The 17,285-nt window shown below is 41.7% G+C and overlaps 2 protein-coding genes across 4 annotated transcripts in view; both read left to right on the forward strand.

Annotated features, from left to right (window-relative positions):
* The first annotated feature begins 42 nt into the window (after positions 1–42).
* On the forward strand, positions 43–8,154 carry socs1b (suppressor of cytokine signaling 1b). 3 transcript variants are annotated; one of them, XM_074629625.1, is made up of 5 exons: positions 43–114; positions 1,562–1,635; positions 4,207–4,658; positions 5,918–6,105; positions 6,541–8,154. In XM_074629625.1, the coding sequence occupies exons 3-5, from the start codon at positions 4,437–4,439 to the stop codon at positions 6,863–6,865; spliced, it is 735 nt and encodes a 244-aa protein (XP_074485726.1). In that variant the 5' UTR covers positions 43–114; positions 1,562–1,635; positions 4,207–4,436; the 3' UTR covers positions 6,866–8,154. The 3 variants fall into 3 exon arrangements, with proteins under 3 accessions (XP_074485726.1, XP_074485727.1, XP_074485729.1); XM_074629626.1 differs by lacking the exon at positions 43–114 and having other exon boundaries at positions 156–1,635; positions 4,199–4,658; XM_074629628.1 differs by lacking the exon at positions 43–114 and having other exon boundaries at positions 156–1,631.
* Positions 8,155–11,848: 3,694 nt separating this feature from the next.
* Positions 11,849–17,285, forward strand: part of LOC141764401 (uncharacterized) — a 44,694-nt gene continuing 39,257 nt past the window's right edge. The window contains exon 1 of the mRNA XM_074629629.1: positions 11,849–12,523. Within this exon, the coding sequence (XP_074485730.1) occupies positions 12,430–12,523 (94 nt within the window). The 5' untranslated portion in view covers positions 11,849–12,429. The remainder of the gene's footprint in view (positions 12,524–17,285) is intronic.

Here is a 17,285-nt window from a genome sequence, read left to right on the forward strand (position 1 = left end):
GGTGGGGCGCCGAACCTGCCTTAAAAGTGCGGCCGGTTCAGCTATGTCAACAAAGCAGTGAGAAGCTCTGATTACAACAAACACAGCGGGAGAGAGACATCATTCCCTGTTCAGGTAGACATGACTCCTCTACATCTTTATTTAACTAATAGTTGTTTACTGCTATATTAATGCTCTGAATATGGTAAAATATATAAACAAGTAAATAGCATATAAACAACATGCAAAAGTATTCAACTTCTTTTTTGTGTTTGGGGCTCAACTGTTACTGATGGTTGTTAAGAAATTGCAGTTTTTCTTCTTTTTAATTTGTATTTAATTTTGACAGGAAGGAGTGTTTTGCACAGTTATATCATTACTGAGCTAAAAGATTATTTGCATTCAAAAGTTAAATGCATAAAAACTCTTAAATCTTGCACATTCAATGTATTTTGCGTTTAGTTGTTTGAACCATAAGGAGCTCAAAATACGCTATAAATACATAAGTAGAAGCTGCATGCAAAAGTATTCAACTTCTTTTTTTGTGTTTGGGGATCAACTGTCACTGTCAAAAGTTTAGTTTGTATTTAGTTTCAGTTTGTAGCCTTTTCACCTCCTTATTACAAAAGAACCATTTAGATTATAATGAGATCATCATTGATGAACACAATGTTTGGTATGCTGAACATGTTCCCATCATTTAATGTTTCACATTCATTTTACAGGAAGGAGTGTTTTGCACAGTTATATCATTACTGAGCTAAAAAATTATTTGCATTCAAAAATATGCATAAAACTCTTAAATCGTGCACATTGAAAGTACTTTGCATTTAGTTGTTTAAACCATGAAGGAGCTCAAAATAGGCTATAAATACATAAATATAAGCTGCATGCAGAAGTATTCAACTTCTTTTTTGTGTTTGGGGATCAACTGTCACTGTTACGTAAAGTTTAGTCTTTTTAGTTTCAGTTTGCAGCGTTTTCACCTCCTTATTACAAAAGAACCATTTAGATTATAATGAGATAATTATTGATGGTACACAATGTTTGGTATGCTGAACATGTTCCCATCATTTATTGTTTCACATTCATTATGAAGGAAATGGAAGGAGTGGTTTGCATTGTTCTATCATTACTGTGTATTCAAGTTAAATGCATGAAACAATCCTTCATTGTAATTTTTGCATATTTAACCTTGTAATTATGTGTGCTTTTTAAGCCATGACAGGGTTAAAATGTTAATAAGTAAACAGGTAATAATTGAGTGACATTTGCACACAGACACATGCACACACAAAAAAAAACAAAAAAAAACGCAGAGTGTTACTGGTATATCACGTGACTTAAAGGAATCAGCCGGTCTAAGTGAAAGCGAAAGCAGCACCTGGACAACTGCGTGTGCCTGGTGTCTGCGTTTGCGCGTGCGCGTGTGTTTCTGTCAATGAATACCTCATTGGCGAATCGGTGAAAGGCTCTAAGTGTTTTTCAGTCTAACATGTTATCAGGTTGTGCGAGGAGAGTTGCTCACGCCCCCAGCAAAGTAAAGACTCAAAGTGAAAGTAAGATGTTTGTTCTGTTGAAGAGCTGCGACCTCCAGCACGACTGAAGCTGACTGAAGCTCACTGCAGCTAGGATTCATCAACACTAACACAGTCAGTAAGTAAGCTCTGTGTTTCATTAATGCATATTTAACTAGAGTTGGTACTAACGTTTTCTGTGTGTGCCTGCTCCTTCATTCATCTAAGATCAACAGGTACAAAACTATAATCCAGAAGCATGCAAATTAATCTGAATTGGACTCTCTTACTGTATATATAACTTTTAACTGTAGGCATATTGGATGATTATATAGAAGCAAATTAACCAATTTTGTTATCAACCTCTCCCAGTCACATTGACTCATATTTTTTAGATTAAACCACACCGATCCCAGTCATACCACCTCATTCCATAAGGTGCAAAATGGCAGTAAATACTAATGCTAATACTAACTACATTATTACTAATGACAGATAGGTTTATTTTTAGCATATTTTCTGTGATGTTTGCCCTCTTTTTGTTCTTGCAGCTCTTGCATCAATGGACACATAATCACACATTGTGAATTTCGTTGTGATGTTTCTGAACTCCAGCATATTTGATGTCAAGTGACATAATTACTATGAAGTTAAAGTGCTGACTGACAGTTTTGATTACAGGGTGTCAACATCGACGTTGGGTCAACAGGTCGTAGCCGTGTCAAAAACTGAGGCTTTATATATACGCTGTTCGTCCAACATGCATTTGTAAATCTTTAAACTGAAAGTTAAACCTTGTAGTTTTATTTAAAATCTAGTGCGATGGAGTACAGAACTGTAACAATAGAAAATATGGTGCTATAATACTGACAGACTGTGCTGTTTAATATTGTGAGCTGAAACAAAAAAGATCCCGGAGTTGCAGGGTTTACTGGGAACTGATAACAGTCAGACACAGACTTCCTCTCACAAACAGGCGATCAATCAAGTTTATATGCTTTGGACTGAGATTGAAATGTTTGGTGAAGCAGCAGTGTGATATTTACATGCATTCTTTAGCATTTGAGCAAAGAGGTAGAGCAAAAAATACAAAAAAAAACAGACTCAACGGATCAGAAAAAGGAAAATATAGTATAAAAAAATACATTTTGAAGCACTATTTTAGGCTTAAAGCCCTGTAGAAGTACTGTAATACTTTATATATAGCATATTAACATTTATTTATACAGTACTTCTCTGAACAAAAGTTGTAAAGTGATTTAAAACGTAAAAGCAAAAGTGCATTATAACAGAAAAACAAGATACAACAAACTATACTTATATCCTTATATACTTAGAAATGTATTTATTAAGACCTCCTTTTTGTTAACTTTTTTTACTTGTGTATTGTATTTGTATTTTAAGTCTTCTGCTTTTATAAATTTCAATGTACTTTGTGACTTTGCTCCGGAAACAACTTTACTTACTTTTAATGAAAACTACAGCATGTGCATACCAACATGTTGGAAAACTTTTACACATATGAACTTGTGGAGCGACACAGAGGAAATCCACAGATTGTATTTTCTTCACATATTTTCTGTCTCAGTTGACTGAGAAAGTGAAAGTGTTTTTTTTTTTCGTGACATCCGCCCTTCCCAGTGATTGATGATAGCACACAAACATGCGGTTTATTGTCAGTCACATGACCTGATCCTTCGCCAGGCGCACACACACACACACACACACAGAGAGACTGGATTGCATGCGTTGTAGTAGTATGCGGTTAAAGGGCCTGTAGTTGATACTTTTAGCTGTAAAACCCACTAAACACAACCTGCTCAGCACCAAACAGCAGGCAGACAAAGTTAGGGACACAGTGGAGCATTTAGCAAATAAAGAAACAGATATTTCCTTTAGGAGTTGGTGGGGATCAAAAACAGAGCTAAAAGCGAGTATTGGACTTCTTCAGGTGGCCAGAAACACGACTTCTAATAAATGATAATGTTGCTCCGTAACTGCGGTTTGCTAACAAGTTTGTCAAATAATCTTTAAATGTGATGATATGTCAATATTGTGTTCACAACTGGTTTCTATCGCCGTCAAGTGTCACCGTGACTCCACCCATTGGTTTGTGGACTGCGGTTTTGAAGCCTCGAGTTTGGCCGTCGCCTTCTTGTTTTTTTTGCGACCAGAAGTGACACAAGAGGTTGGAGCTAAGTACAACTGAACGCTGAATAAGATATTTTTCGGCGACCAAATTGTTACAACTTTACATGAAAGGGTTAAAATTGTAAGATGTCCAGACCGGACAACGCCGTGGTAGCGATCTGTCAACCACAAGGTAGCCACGCCCTAAAGCATCCCCTGCTTTATGGTCTATTTGACTCTAAATGGAACCATAATTTAATAAATGAACATCATGCTGTATTGAAGAAGACTTGAAACTAGCGATTGAGACCATAAACTCATGTTTACAATGTTTACTGAGGTAATAAAGCAAGTGAGAAGTAGGGTCATTTTCTCATAGACTTCTATACAATCAGACTTCTTTTTGCAACCAGAGGAGTCGCCCCCTGCTGGCTATTAGAAATAATGCAGATTTAAGACACTTCTGCATTGGCTTCACTTTTCCGGTTGCCCACTGATTGCAGGTCTAAGATGATGTAGTGCAGTGGAATAAAAGATTTTAATTTGTGATTGTTCACCTTTCTGTGTTTCAGCTCATCAGATTCTTCAGTGACAGTCCTTCAAGGACAGATGGCAGAGCAGATCCACCTTCTGCTCCCCTCCAGAAGTTTGTGATGATGTTGATGAATCTTGATTAAAGCGACATGGAGTCTGAAAGAGGACTGAGCAGCAGATGAGCCACCTGATAGGAGTCAGTGATGGGGGATCTGCCAGTGAAAAGTGGAGGAACTGGTGCAACACGTGGTCAAGAGGGGTATTCTCCTTGGTAGGATGGTCAGAGACAATCTTGATAGAGTAGTACCGAGCAGAAAACAGAACCGCGCAGCTGAGACACAGAACCAGAGTCAACCGCCTGAGGAACCTGCAGGACCAGAACGAGCCCAGAGCCCAGAGAAAGTTCAACCAGAGAGCCAAGAGCCGACGGAGAAGCAGCTAGATTTACTGAATTGGAAAAAGCTCAACTTACAGGAAGAACCTGAAGCCTGGTGCCAGGTCAGTACCCAACCAGTTTGCTCAGTTTGTGTATATTATTGCTTTGGGATATTGATTTTTAAACAGTGCACAGATGGCTGGAGCGAGATAAAGTCAGAAATCAAACACCAGGATTTCTTTCTTAAATATACATCCAGTGGTGTAAGAAGTACTCAAAAGTATCAATACAACAGTGTATATAAATACTCTGTTACGGGAAAGTCCTGCATTCACAATCTTACTGAAGTAAAAGTACGTAGGTAAGCAAGTAAGCTATTAGTATCAAAATATACTTAAAGTACCAAAAGTGAAAGTATCCATTATGCAGACTGGCCTATTGTAATGTGAGTAATATACAGTATGTCACATCATTGGGTTATGATAAGTATTAATGTGTAAAATAGAAAGTAAAAGTACCTCAAAATTATACTTAAGCATAGTAGGCTACTTGAGTAAATGTACTTAGTTACTTTCCACCACTGGTTACATATCTTCTGTTTATGCAAAGCATGCAACTATATATAAGTTTTTTAATATTTGAAAACACTTTTTTAAAAACACGTTTATGAGATGACTCCACACTTTATCAGTTACTTTCCGTATTTGGGCTGAGCATATTTGTCCCAGCCAAACACTATATTCCAACAACAATAATTTATAGTATTAATTTGTTATTATGCCGGTATGCATGTGCAGATTGTTTATGTGAATGTAGTGTTTTTCATATGAATGGAGCTTCTGCATTGAATCTGAACCAAGGTAGACAGGAAAGAAAGAAATAACATACAAAAAAAGGAAATAACACACACACACACACACACACACACACAAACACACACACACACACACACACACACACACACACACACACAAAATCTCTTGTTGATCGTTGGACTTTGAATGTTGGCATGGAAACTTTTCAGCCTCTTTTTTTCCGACAAATCTGACAACAGCGTCTGAACACAGGAGATCTGCAAGTTTCTGTTACCAAAACATTGCAGAGCATAATTATTGTTAGGATTGCATTATTATTCATTTTTTATTTTTTATTTTTTCATAATAATTTTATTATTTAACATTTATTATTATTCATATGGTATAGCATCTCTCAAAATAATTATATAAATAACTACAACGAGCACTCTTTACTGTCTCATTTGTGATTGATGTTAAATTCAGTTGTTTTTTTAGGAGAACTGTAAATGAAAATGTTACCCTAAAAACAATGTTGACAACAACTATATTTATATTATTTATTTCTAATACGTTCTCTGCTGTAGCTACCCTATGGAGCTGACGCTGAGAGCTTGCCCACACACCTCCGTCCATTCAGCAGCGCAGCAGAGTACAAATTAGTGAAACACACGTACAAGCAGCTCCAACACAGTGGTTACTACTGGGGATCAATGACCATGGAGGAGGCACACGAAATACTCGCACGAGCACCACTGGGTACCTTCCTCATCAGGTAAATCTACGACTACCATTTAAAAGTTTTAGTGTTGTTTTATCTGTTTGACGGATGTTGAGTTTTTCTGCAACTTTTCATGCCGTTCTCCTGCCCAGATGTGGATTCACACCTAAATGGGATTTATTTGGTTAAATAAAGGATGATTTTTTTTAACGTTTTCTTCACCCGGTGTAGCTCGTTTAAGATGTTAAATATGTATAACTGATGTATATCCTGCAGTTCCATTCATCACAACTTTTTATGAATCCTGTTTTGTGAACAGCTTAGTCTGATTAAATCATAATCTACTGTGTTCACTAAAGAGGCATTCACATCAAACGTGAAGCACATTTTCTTGTGCGGCGCGATTACATATAAACTCAATGCAGTGTTGATGGAGCAGCTACAATGTTAGCATAGCCTGACTGTTCATATGTTGCTGTGTTGTTGCAGAGACAGCGGCCAGCCAGATGTTTTCTTCACTTTGAGTTACCAAAGTGAAGACGGCCCGACTAGCGTTCGTGTCCAGCTGAACAACCTGCTCTTCAGTCTGTACGGCAGCCATAAGACTTTTGCGTCATTCTTCGCTCTGCTCACTTATTACACCAGCTCGTCCTGTAAGCTGACGGCGCCCTATCGCAAGCAGCGTCCAGAGCGCCTGAAGCAGATGTGCAGGAGGGCTCTCATGGGCTCGTATGGAGCAGAAAGTATAAGCACCTTACCTGGACTCAGTACTCAAGTCAAAGACTATGTTCATGCGTACCCTTGTTGTATATAGACACACGTGTGCACAGAGTGCCTGTCGTTGTGACAAGATGTTGTTTGTGTTATAAGTTAAACCAATATTCTGTATTGATTATTTGATCTGCAAGTTAGTTTTAGGGTTATTTGCACACATTATCATTATTTTTTACAGAGTTTTCATGGTACTCATTATAATTTTTTGATAAACAACAACACACAAATCCTGTTTAATTGCTGCACCACTGCGTCTATGATACAGATCAGTTGTATAGTCCATAGAAAATGTAAACATTTGCTGCTGTTTAAAGCTGCATTAATTAATGTTTGGCCACAAGGGGGCGAAAAAAATCTAAAGAAGCTGACATTATCATGTTATGGCTGAAATATTAGCAAAAAGTTATGTCTTTCAGGCCACATGAGGAATTTAAGTCCAATATTTACTCTGACATGAGCTGCCATGATTGCAGTTATGTTTTTAATCCTGTTATCTCGAGATTGTGAGTTAATTAACTCGTTATCTCAGGACAAAAGAGTTGTTTTCTGGTCATAATGGGTTAATTATCTCATTATCTTGGGAAAACAATAGGTTGGTTTCCCTGGATAATTGGACAAATACCTAATTTTCATGAGAAAGCAACTGGTTGTTTTCTTGAGATAAATTATGGCTGAATCACAAAATTAATTAAACCAGCTAATCTGCACATTTCACACAGTATTCAGTTAATAATATCAGCAGGATTACTGAATTATAAACACCTCCTTTGAATGAAGGTATCATAAGAAAATTACTCTTAAAATAAGTAACCTGTTATTATGGGAAAGCAATTTTTGTTATCCCGAGATATTGAGATAAGATAATTGCAACCACAGCCGCTATCAGCTTCTGTAGTTTTGGTCTCCACCAACTCCTGAAAATGATCTGTCTTTACTAACTTTTTAACTAGTGAGTTACTTTAGGTAACTTTGTCTTCTGCCTGCCTGGCAGCTTAAGGGGGTTGATGAGAGCAGCGGAGACTCAATTATAAAGTCTGCTGAAAGAGGCTAAAAGGCTGGGCGGAGTTTTTATTATTTATATTCTCAGTGGGGTTATCACTAAGAGCACCCAGTTCTCATTAAATGTAGCTATTTAATTCAGTTTTAATAAAACAACATTGATTAATGCAGTTTTAGAATCTGGTCTCGGATCAACTATTCATCAGCGCTTGAAATAATTTTACTGTCGTCAGTCCTGTGGAACAAATAAATGTAGCCTACAAGAGTGTAACGCTTTGCAAAATGTTGTACATGTTGAATAAAGTAAACTCTTAAGTCTACAAACTATAATGCCTGTGAACCCAAGGCTGAACTACTGACCAGGCAAAGCAGGCAACTGCCTCGGGGCTGAAGCTAAAAAAAACTTTTTGTGGAGCAAATACTTTGAGGTTTTTAGATTAACTGTCTTTTCATGTTTAGCTGTTGGTCCAAAACGTTGGTCAAGTCTGAAATATTTCTGCAAACGTTGACATGAAATTTGGAACATGTCCCCCATAGGATGAATTATCCTAACTTGACATTACCTCTTGTGCCATATTCAGGTCAAAAATGTAATTGTCCAATACTTTGATTTATGACCAAATAACTGCAAAACTGATGACATTTATCAACCTCAACTGTACTTTGTGTTAATGTTATCAAATGTTAGCATGCTAACAATGGTGCCTTCAAATGGGGTCGTGTTCACTGTGTTCACGAGAAGAGTCCATATGAACGCCCCCCTCTTGTGGCATTCACGACCTCGTAAGTGGAAAGTTTCTGAAAGCTCAGAGTTCACGAGTTGTGGTGTGTTTGTTGAAGTTGTCAGAAATGGCGGAGGCCATGGAAGTTCATTTTTCGGTACATAATAAGTGCGTATATTGTAATTTTAGTCATATATTGTTTTTCTTTGTAATTTTATAGTATGTTGATATTCCCAACGACCTCATCTCTTTCATCTGTCATTATGCCTTTACATTTCCTGCATTATGTTAACCGCTTGCTAGCTTGCTAAATTGTTAGCCTCTGTGGCTTCTAGACTGACGGTAACGTTAATATTGTTATTAACGTTACGTTAATATTGTGTTCTCGCGACTTAACCACTTGAATGCCAAGCATATCGTATACACGACTTCCCATGTTGTAATCACAAGTTCACGAGTTTCATTTGAAGGCACCAAATTACAGCAGCCCTTTTAATATTGGCTACGTTCCAAATCGCATACTTTTTAAAAAAACTTTCAGCATAAACTGCTGCTGCCCTTACAAAGTGTGTACTGTTGCATGCAATATGAATAAAATTGGGATATACTACTTCATAACATTGCACCTTGAACTTTGAACCTCTTACTTATTCGCTGTGCAGAGGATTGTGGGTCAGAATAGGCAGAAAAGCGTGCTGGCTTGCATACTGCAATATGTGACCGGATGCAGTAGGACATTCTGGTATTTTTGGCATACTGATTTCACATACTATATATTGGGACATACTAAATCATTACCTGGCATACTAAATAGTATGGTAGTATGGGTATTAGCTCAAAGCACCGCTGTACCAAATTATACAGCTTCATAAAGCTGTTAACATGCTGTAAACTCAAAGTCCCAATTTTATAGACCTACTAAATAGGCCTCCTATGCAGTGTGTATAACATACTTATCTTTATGGTCTACTGTTTTTGTAGTAAGCACACAAGAAATCAACATACATTATTGTTTTATACTAACAGGAAATTACAGGAAACCTCACAAAGAGAAACCAAAAGTTTCCCAAAAGATTACTCTTTGTTTTCTTTGATCATCCTGGAGCCGTCCCTTTTTTGCAACTCCTCCATTGCAGCACACTTAAAATCAAGCCTGTTTAGTGCTATATACTTTAGCATTTTTCCAAACTGCTTAGAATTGGTACGTATGTATGGCCTTGGGATACAACTTTTTTTTTAATTAATATTCTCAGATAACTAGGCCTACATTTCTGTTTAATTGTAACCAAACTAAGTTGGTGTGGTGGGCTGAAGAGGGGCCCCATCGCCTAGCGGGTTAGTCCGGCCCTGTATGAAGCTGACTAACTGAAAAACTGTCTGCCATTCCAATCAGATAAGCTTTGTGTCAATACACAAATATAAAGCATGCACACACACACTGTTCTGATTGAGCACCAGTCTTCTGTCATCTGTTCCACTTCCTGTCCTAAATCTGACTGGCAGTGGCCCCTTTAGTCTAAATTAGCCCTGCACCAGGGACACACACACACACACACACACACACACACACACACTTTTCCTGTCCTCAAATTATCTCTGCCTCATTAACCTTAAACAATGTTGATGTAAAACCATCACCACTGCGACACATATAGAGGAAAGGCCAGTTTATTTGTATAGCACCTTTTAAAAACAAAGCCATTAAAAGTGCTTTACATAAGACATGTAAAGGGTGATTAACCCTCTGAGATCCCACGGGTCTCAGAGGGTCAACAACCGTCTCTGTCCGTAGTGTCTGTAGCAGGTTAAATTTTAGAGCGGAAGGGAGGTAAATTAAGCTCCAAAGTTGGGCTAAATTTTGGTGAGGAAAAACCATGGCCATTTTCAAATGGGTCCCTTGACCTCTGACCTCAACATATATGAATGAAAATGGGTACCCACGAGTCTCCCCTTTACAGACATGCCCACTTTATGATAATGACATGCAGTTTTATGCATGCAGTATGTTATTTTTGCCTATTCTAAAATGGTGTATTTGAAATTTCTGCATACTGGGGTCCCTAAACAGTCTTGAATTACATAAATTGTGTATCACTGTAAAGCTGAGACTCTTGTGGATCCAATGAGCCCAACTGTATTCATGTGTGATGATGTTAGTCCCCATAGTAGCCATTTCATTGTAGTGAGACCATGGTTTAAAACTTGACCTCACTATAAAATGACCTGTGACCTGTGACCTCTAGTATAATCATAGCCTCATGAAACTTTACAACCACAAACTAGAGACCTAGAGCATTCAGAGGATGGATGGCTTTCCTAGGTATATCGACAATAAGGGGGTTTCTGAGCAGTTTCCTAAACAGAAGTGCTTGTCATCCAATCACCGAAAAAATCTACTCTTTCAGAAATCTCAAAATGTCAACGTTTTTTTAAACCAAATCACAGCATGGCTTTTTCTATGGTGTTCCTCGAGGTCTTGGTGTCTTAATGTGGTATTTTGGAGGGATTAATGATCATTTCTATCAATTCTTGAGTGGTAAAAAATATTTAAATTTAGCACCAAATCTGTGTAGCAAATGGTATCAACCCAAAAATTGCTACAACAACTTATGAGACATAAGAGAGCATGGGAATGGTCATCATGCTTCTATTATAATAAGCCTTTATACACTTTAACAATTTATTTTAATGAATGAATGAATTAATTCTTGTTTGTTTCTAATTCATGACTAGAACAGCTTGACACACAGTGCTGAGGATGTACAATTAATCTTCAGGTTCTCATCTTTCAGATGATGTACAGCACTTCTATGTGACATCTACTGTTAACCTGCTATCTCCTCCTAAAGACCCCCTGTACCTCCCTAAAAAAAAAACTGCTCTATTGTGTTAATATAAAAATGATTTACAAGATAAAAAAAAACTTGAATAAAACAAAAATAAAATTAGGCAACAGTGCAAGATATGAATGTAATAATAGCAGATTTAGTGTAATGAAAGTTATATATCCATATATGTCTGATTGACAGTGCTGCACCTCCTGCACGCGACTGAGTACCAATTTTATTATGTCAAACGACCTCTCCTGACTTGTCCGCACGCACGCACGCGCGCAGACACGCGGACTGGGATTACAACAACTGGAGTGGCGCGCGCGCACAAGTAAAGGCTCGTGTTTATGTAATGCCATATGTGAATGTGTGTGTGTGTGTGTGTTTGTTTGTGTGTGTGTGTGTGTGAGTGTGAGTGTGTGTGTGTGTGTGTGTGTGTGCATATATGACTGTGAATGTGCGTGTGTGCGTGTACGTGTGTGTGTGTGTGTGTGTGTGTGTGTGTGTGTGTGTGTGTGTGTGTGTGTGTGTATGCATGCGCACCGAAGCTGGCGCGAGCTGGTCCAGCAGCACCGCGCGGCGGCGACAGCAGCGCGGTCACACCGTTAAACATCATTCTGCGGATTATTGAGGGCTCGTGAGATTTGAGGGGTGCAGGAGGATTTGACCCAGCAGCATCATAGAGGAGGGCGCTCGAGCTCCACTGTTTTTCACGCACGGCACGCACGTAGACCCGGTGAAATCGTCACGCGGATAGAATCTGTCGCGGCGCGTGTGTGTGTGTTCCTGCATCCCGGTACAGAGAGGAGAGGTCCGGTCCGGTCCGGTAGCACCGCGTGGAGGAGGAGGTAGAGAGCGCTGGAGACTCGTGGTCGAACCGGAGCATCCCTCTCTCCTCCCGGCAGCATCCATCATCCCTCCGCGCCTCAGCTCCAGCGGGAGGCCCGGAGCGGCGGCAGGATGTAGCAGCGGATTAACGGAGGAGAGAGGAGCGGGGCGCTCAGAGGAAGAGAGCGGGACCGAGCGGACTGAGGCGGGACGGAGGAGGGGACATGGGGAAGGACCAGGAGCTGCTGCAGGCCGTGAAGACCGAGGACCTCCTGACTGCTCAGCGGCTTCTACAGAGACCTCGGCCGGGGAAAGCCAGTCAGTATACAACCCTCCATCCTCCATCCTCACAGACACACACACACACACACACACACACACAGACACACGCACACACACACAACACACTACCCGTCATTACCAGGTCAGGACAGTGCAGGCTAAATCTGATGCCATTTAGCCTAAATGGTGCACTGTGTGTGTGTGTGTGTGTGTGTGTGTGTGTGTGTATGTGTATGTGTGTGTGTGTGTGTGTGTGCTTTTCCTGCATGCATGAGTGTATTAATGTGTATGTGTGTGTGTGTGTGTTTGTGCTATGACGTCGAGTGTGTGATAGTGATGACGTTGCACATGTGTGAGAACAGTCACCAGAATGAAATTAGAAATTAGGAGGATGCTTGTTGTCACCCATTTTCCACCATTGACGATTTTTTCTCTGTGTGTTTTTTGTGTGTGTGCGTGTGTGTGCGTGTGCGTATTAGTGTGTGTGTGAGGTGAAAGTACACAGAGGTCCTACACTGCTCTCGGGACGGGGGGATTATTGGTGTGTGAAGATGCCAGATGTTAGTGGTAATAATGTGATGGTCGTACACATGCAGACATGTGCACATACGTGGCGCTCTCGTGTGTGTGTGTGTGTGTGTGCATGTGTGTGCGGGTGTTTGACGTGGAGTCAGCTGGGACTTGAGGTGATAATTAGATTTCAATTACAGCCTAGAAACTGCTCTCCTCCTCTCCCATTTCATCACCAGGCCTCTCTCCTCCTCACGACTCCTCTCCTCTTATTTCCTCCCCTCCTGTTGCCTACATTCCTCTTCTCTCATCTCCTCTCTCCTCCTTTCCTCCCATTTCCTCTCCCATCTTTACCTGTTTTCCTCGCCTCTCATCTCCTTCTCTCTCCTCTTTCGTATCTCCTCCTTTCCTTTCCTCTCATTTACTCACCTCTTATGTCTCCTCTCCTCTTGTTTCCTCTCTATCCTTGTCGCCTCCCCTCTCCTCTCTTTTCCACCCCTCTCCTCTCCTCTTGCTTCCCCTCCTCTATCCTTGTCTCCTCCCTTCTTGTTTCCTCTCCTCTCTTCTATCCTTGCCTCCTCTTCTCTATCCTTGTCTCCTCCCCTCTCCTCCTCCCTCCCCTCCTCTCCTCTCCTCTCCTCTCCTCCTCCTGTCCTCCTCTCCCATATTTACCTGTTTTCCTCTCCTCTCATTTCCTTCTCTCTCATCTTTCATATCTCCTCTCCTTTCCTCTCATTTCCTCACCTCTTATGTCTCCTCTCCTCTCCTCTTGCTTTCCCTCCTCTATCCTTGTCTCCTCCCTTCTTGTTTCCTCTCCTCTCTTCTATCCTTGCCTCCTCTTCTCTATCCTTGCCTCCTCTCCTCTATCCTCATCCTCTCCCCTCCTCTCCTCCCCTATCCTTGTCTCCTGTCCTCCCCTCTACTCTATCATTGTCTCCTCCTCCTCTCTTCCTCCACTCTCTCCTCTCCCCTCCTCTCGTTTCCTCTCCTCTACTCTATCCTTGTCTCCTCTCTCTCATCCTCCCTTCTCTCCTTTCCCTTTCCCCTCCTCCTCTCCTCTCTTCTCCTCTGTCTCCTCTCCTTCTCTCCTCTCCTCTCCTCTCCCCTCGTCTCCTCTCTTCCTCTCTCCCCTCCTCTCGTTTCCTTTCCTCTCCTCTATCCTTGTCTCCTCTCCTCTTCTCTCTCATCCTCCTTTCTCTCCCTTCCCTTTCCCCTCCTCCTCTTCTCTCTCCTCCTCTACTCTCCTCTCCTTCTCTTCTCTTCTCCTCTCCTCTCCTCTTCTCTCCCTCTCTCCTCGCCTCCTCTCTTCCTCTTCTCCCCTTCTCTCCTCCTCTCCTCCTCTCCCCCCCTCCTCTCCTCCTCTCCTTCACTTCTCCCCTTTCCTCCCCTTCTCTCCTCCTCCCCTCCTCTCCTCCTCTCCTCTCCTCTCCTCTATTCTCCTCCTCTCTCTCCTCTCCCCTCGTTTCCTCTCCTCTACTCTATCCTTGTCTCCTCTCCTCTCATTTCCTCTCCTCTACTCTATCCTTGTCTCCTCTCCTCTTCTCTCTCATCCTCCCTTCTCTCCTTTCCTTTTCCCCTCCTCCTCTCCTTTCTTCTCCACAGTCTCCTCTCCTCCTCTGTCTCCTCTCCTCCCCTTCTCTCCTCTCCTCTCCTCTCCTCCTCTCGTCCTCCCCTTCTCTCCTCCTCCCTCCTCTCCTCTCCTCCTCCTCTCCTCCTCCTCTCCTCCTCTCCTCTCCCTCTCCTGTCCTCCTCTCCTCCTCTCCTCCTCTCTCCTCTCCTCTCCTCTCCTCTCTCCTCTCCTCTCCTCTCCTCTCCTCTCCTCTCCTCTCCTCTCCTCTCCTCTCCTCTCCTCTCCTCTCCTCTCCTCTCCTCTCCTCTCCTCTCCTCTCCTCCCCTTCTGTCCTCCTCCCTCCTCTCCTGTCCTCTCCTCTCCTCTCCTCTCCTCTCCCCTCCTGTCCTCCTGTCCTCCTCTCCTCCTCTCCTCCTCCCTCCTCTCTTCTTCTGCCCTCCTCTCCTGTCCTCCTCTCCTCTCCTCTCCTCCTCTCCTTCTCTTTTCCTCCTTCCTCTCCTCCTCTCCTCCTCTCATCCTCTCTTCCTCTCCTCCTCTCCTCCTCTCCTCCTCTCCTCCTCCTCTCCTCCTCTCGTCCTCTCCTCCTCCTCTTCTTGTGTGTTTGTCTCTGGACATTCCAGCAGTGCCATGGAAAAGAAAAATGCTTCTCCTCAAATGCCAGAACAGATCAGCTCTGAGTGCTCAGTCCACTGCACACTGACAAAGAGAAAGGGGGAGGTGGGAGGAGGTGGAGGGTGATGGAGATGAGGGGTGAGGAAGAGGAAGAGGAGGAGGAGGAGGAGGAGGAGGGCTAGAATGGGAGAGGAAAAGAGTGAGAGTGCAGAACAGAAGGAGGGAAACAGTGCGATATGAATACAGGGATGTAAAAGAGACAGGAAGTGATGGAGAGAGAGGTTAAAGGGTGAGTTATGGGAGGTGTGTGCGTGTGCATCAGAGTGTGTGAGTGACAGCGTGAATCCAGGTTTATGTTTGAATAATTAAACAGGAAGCTGCGTTTCTCTGCCGGAGAATCATACACACAAACACCTCCAACACACGAGCGTGCACAGAGACACACCCGACACATCAGGTGTTGGTCGCTGCGTCTGTATTATTAACGGTATGCTAATGATGCTCAGAGCTGCAGGTGAGATGCAGATGCTGTCGTGGTTGTCTGCAGTGTCACAAAATGTCACAATGGATGAAGGATGGTTTTAGGAGTTGAAGTGGTGACAGGGACCATGTGAGGCCACTTCACTGTCTACTGCATGTCGGTCACTAGAGCTTCTTCTCCGACTAATTAAAGCAACGGGTCAACATTTTGGGAAATACGCTTATTCGCTTTCTTGCCGAGAGTTAGATGAGAACATCGATACCAGTCTCGCATCTGTACGATAGATACGTAGCTGGAACTAGCAACGGGTTAGCTTAGCTTAGCATAAAGACTGGAAACAGGGGCAAAGAACATATATTACCAAGAAGTGAGAGTCAATTGTTCTTTCCATTGCAACATCAGCGCCCAGCAGCAGAGCTACATTTACGCCATTTTGGACTGAAAGCGTCTATACCGGACGCCAGTAAAACGTCTGCCTAAAAAGTGACGTACAAAAGTAAAACAAAATTATTTCTATTGTATTGTCATACTCTACCGAAATGGCCTGTGTTGAACAATAACATATGATAAATATAATAAGCGTTTCCAAAATGGCGACAGCGGCAGTCTCTTTGCTTCTATACTCTGACAGGGGGAAACAGCTACCCTGGTTTTGTCTGATGATATCCAAATCTACTTACCAGCAGCTTCCCATCACAGAACTTCAAGTACTATACTCTATGTGGGGTCTTTATTTCTCGTTTTTCCAGGATTGCTTCTTTAGATTCCCCCAGTATTTTCTGCTTCTTGAAGAAATGTGAAAATTAAATAAAACTGTACAAAAGACGATGGCTTTCAGGAAATGTGTGCAAAAATGTAGTTCATATAAATCCCCCCAAAAATGGCAGTCAAAATACTTTAGGGCAAAAAAATAGGGCAAATACACAGTAACAATACTGCCAAAATACGGCAGGGTGAAAATAGCCTACAGCAGATATACTTTGTGACAATACGCCGTAAATACAGCTAAGATACAACAGTGGCACCTCTACAAGAGAAAAGAAACATCAAATCACCGCCTGTTAGCAGCAGTGTGTCGGCTGCTACATATTCTCTTGATATCACAGCTGAAATAGGTCCAGAAGCAGCCCAGTCGCCAGGAGAAAATGTTGGCATTGGACATTTCTGCAAACAAGCGATACGTTGAATGTCGACGTTGAATGTCGACGTTGAATGTCGACGTTGAATGTCGACGTTGAACGTCAACGTTTTTTGCATTCGGTCAGAGCAAGTGACGTAGTTTAAATAGCAAAAAGAAACACACCGGGCGGGTGGGAGAGGAGGTGAATGGGTTCAACAAACAAGGATTTCATCCAGGAGACCGCTGTTTGTGTCCCACGTGTCACGTTACAATCAGCTGTTTGTTCGTGTCCCAGGTTCACAATGTTCAGTTTCATTTTTACTGTACAAATGTAGTAGTTTTAGGCCCAACCATGTAGTTCTTTCCTAAGTGGTTTTGTTGCGTTATGTTGTTACATTATTATTTCAACACAAACCATGATCTTTTTTCAAACTATAACCAAATAGCTTTGTTGCCTAATCCCACCCAATCGTTTCACAACGTTAACCACATATCATTGTGCATT

The sequence above is a fragment of the Sebastes fasciatus genome, chromosome 3, assembly GCF_043250625.1.
Source record: "Sebastes fasciatus isolate fSebFas1 chromosome 3, fSebFas1.pri, whole genome shotgun sequence".
NCBI classification, from domain to species: Eukaryota; Metazoa; Chordata; class Actinopteri; order Perciformes; family Sebastidae; genus Sebastes; species Sebastes fasciatus.

Coding starts and splice junctions, on each gene's coding strand:
- socs1b (XM_074629625.1), top strand. CDS start 4,437: ATGGTCAGAGACAATCTTGATAGAGTAGTACCGAGCAGAAAACAGAAC. Junction 4,659..5,917: donor AACCTGAAGCCTGGTGCCAG/GTCAGTACCCAA, acceptor TCTCTGCTGTAG/CTACCCTATGGAGCTGACGC. Junction 6,106..6,540: donor CTGGGTACCTTCCTCATCAG/GTAAATCTACGA, acceptor GTGTTGTTGCAG/AGACAGCGGCCAGCCAGATG.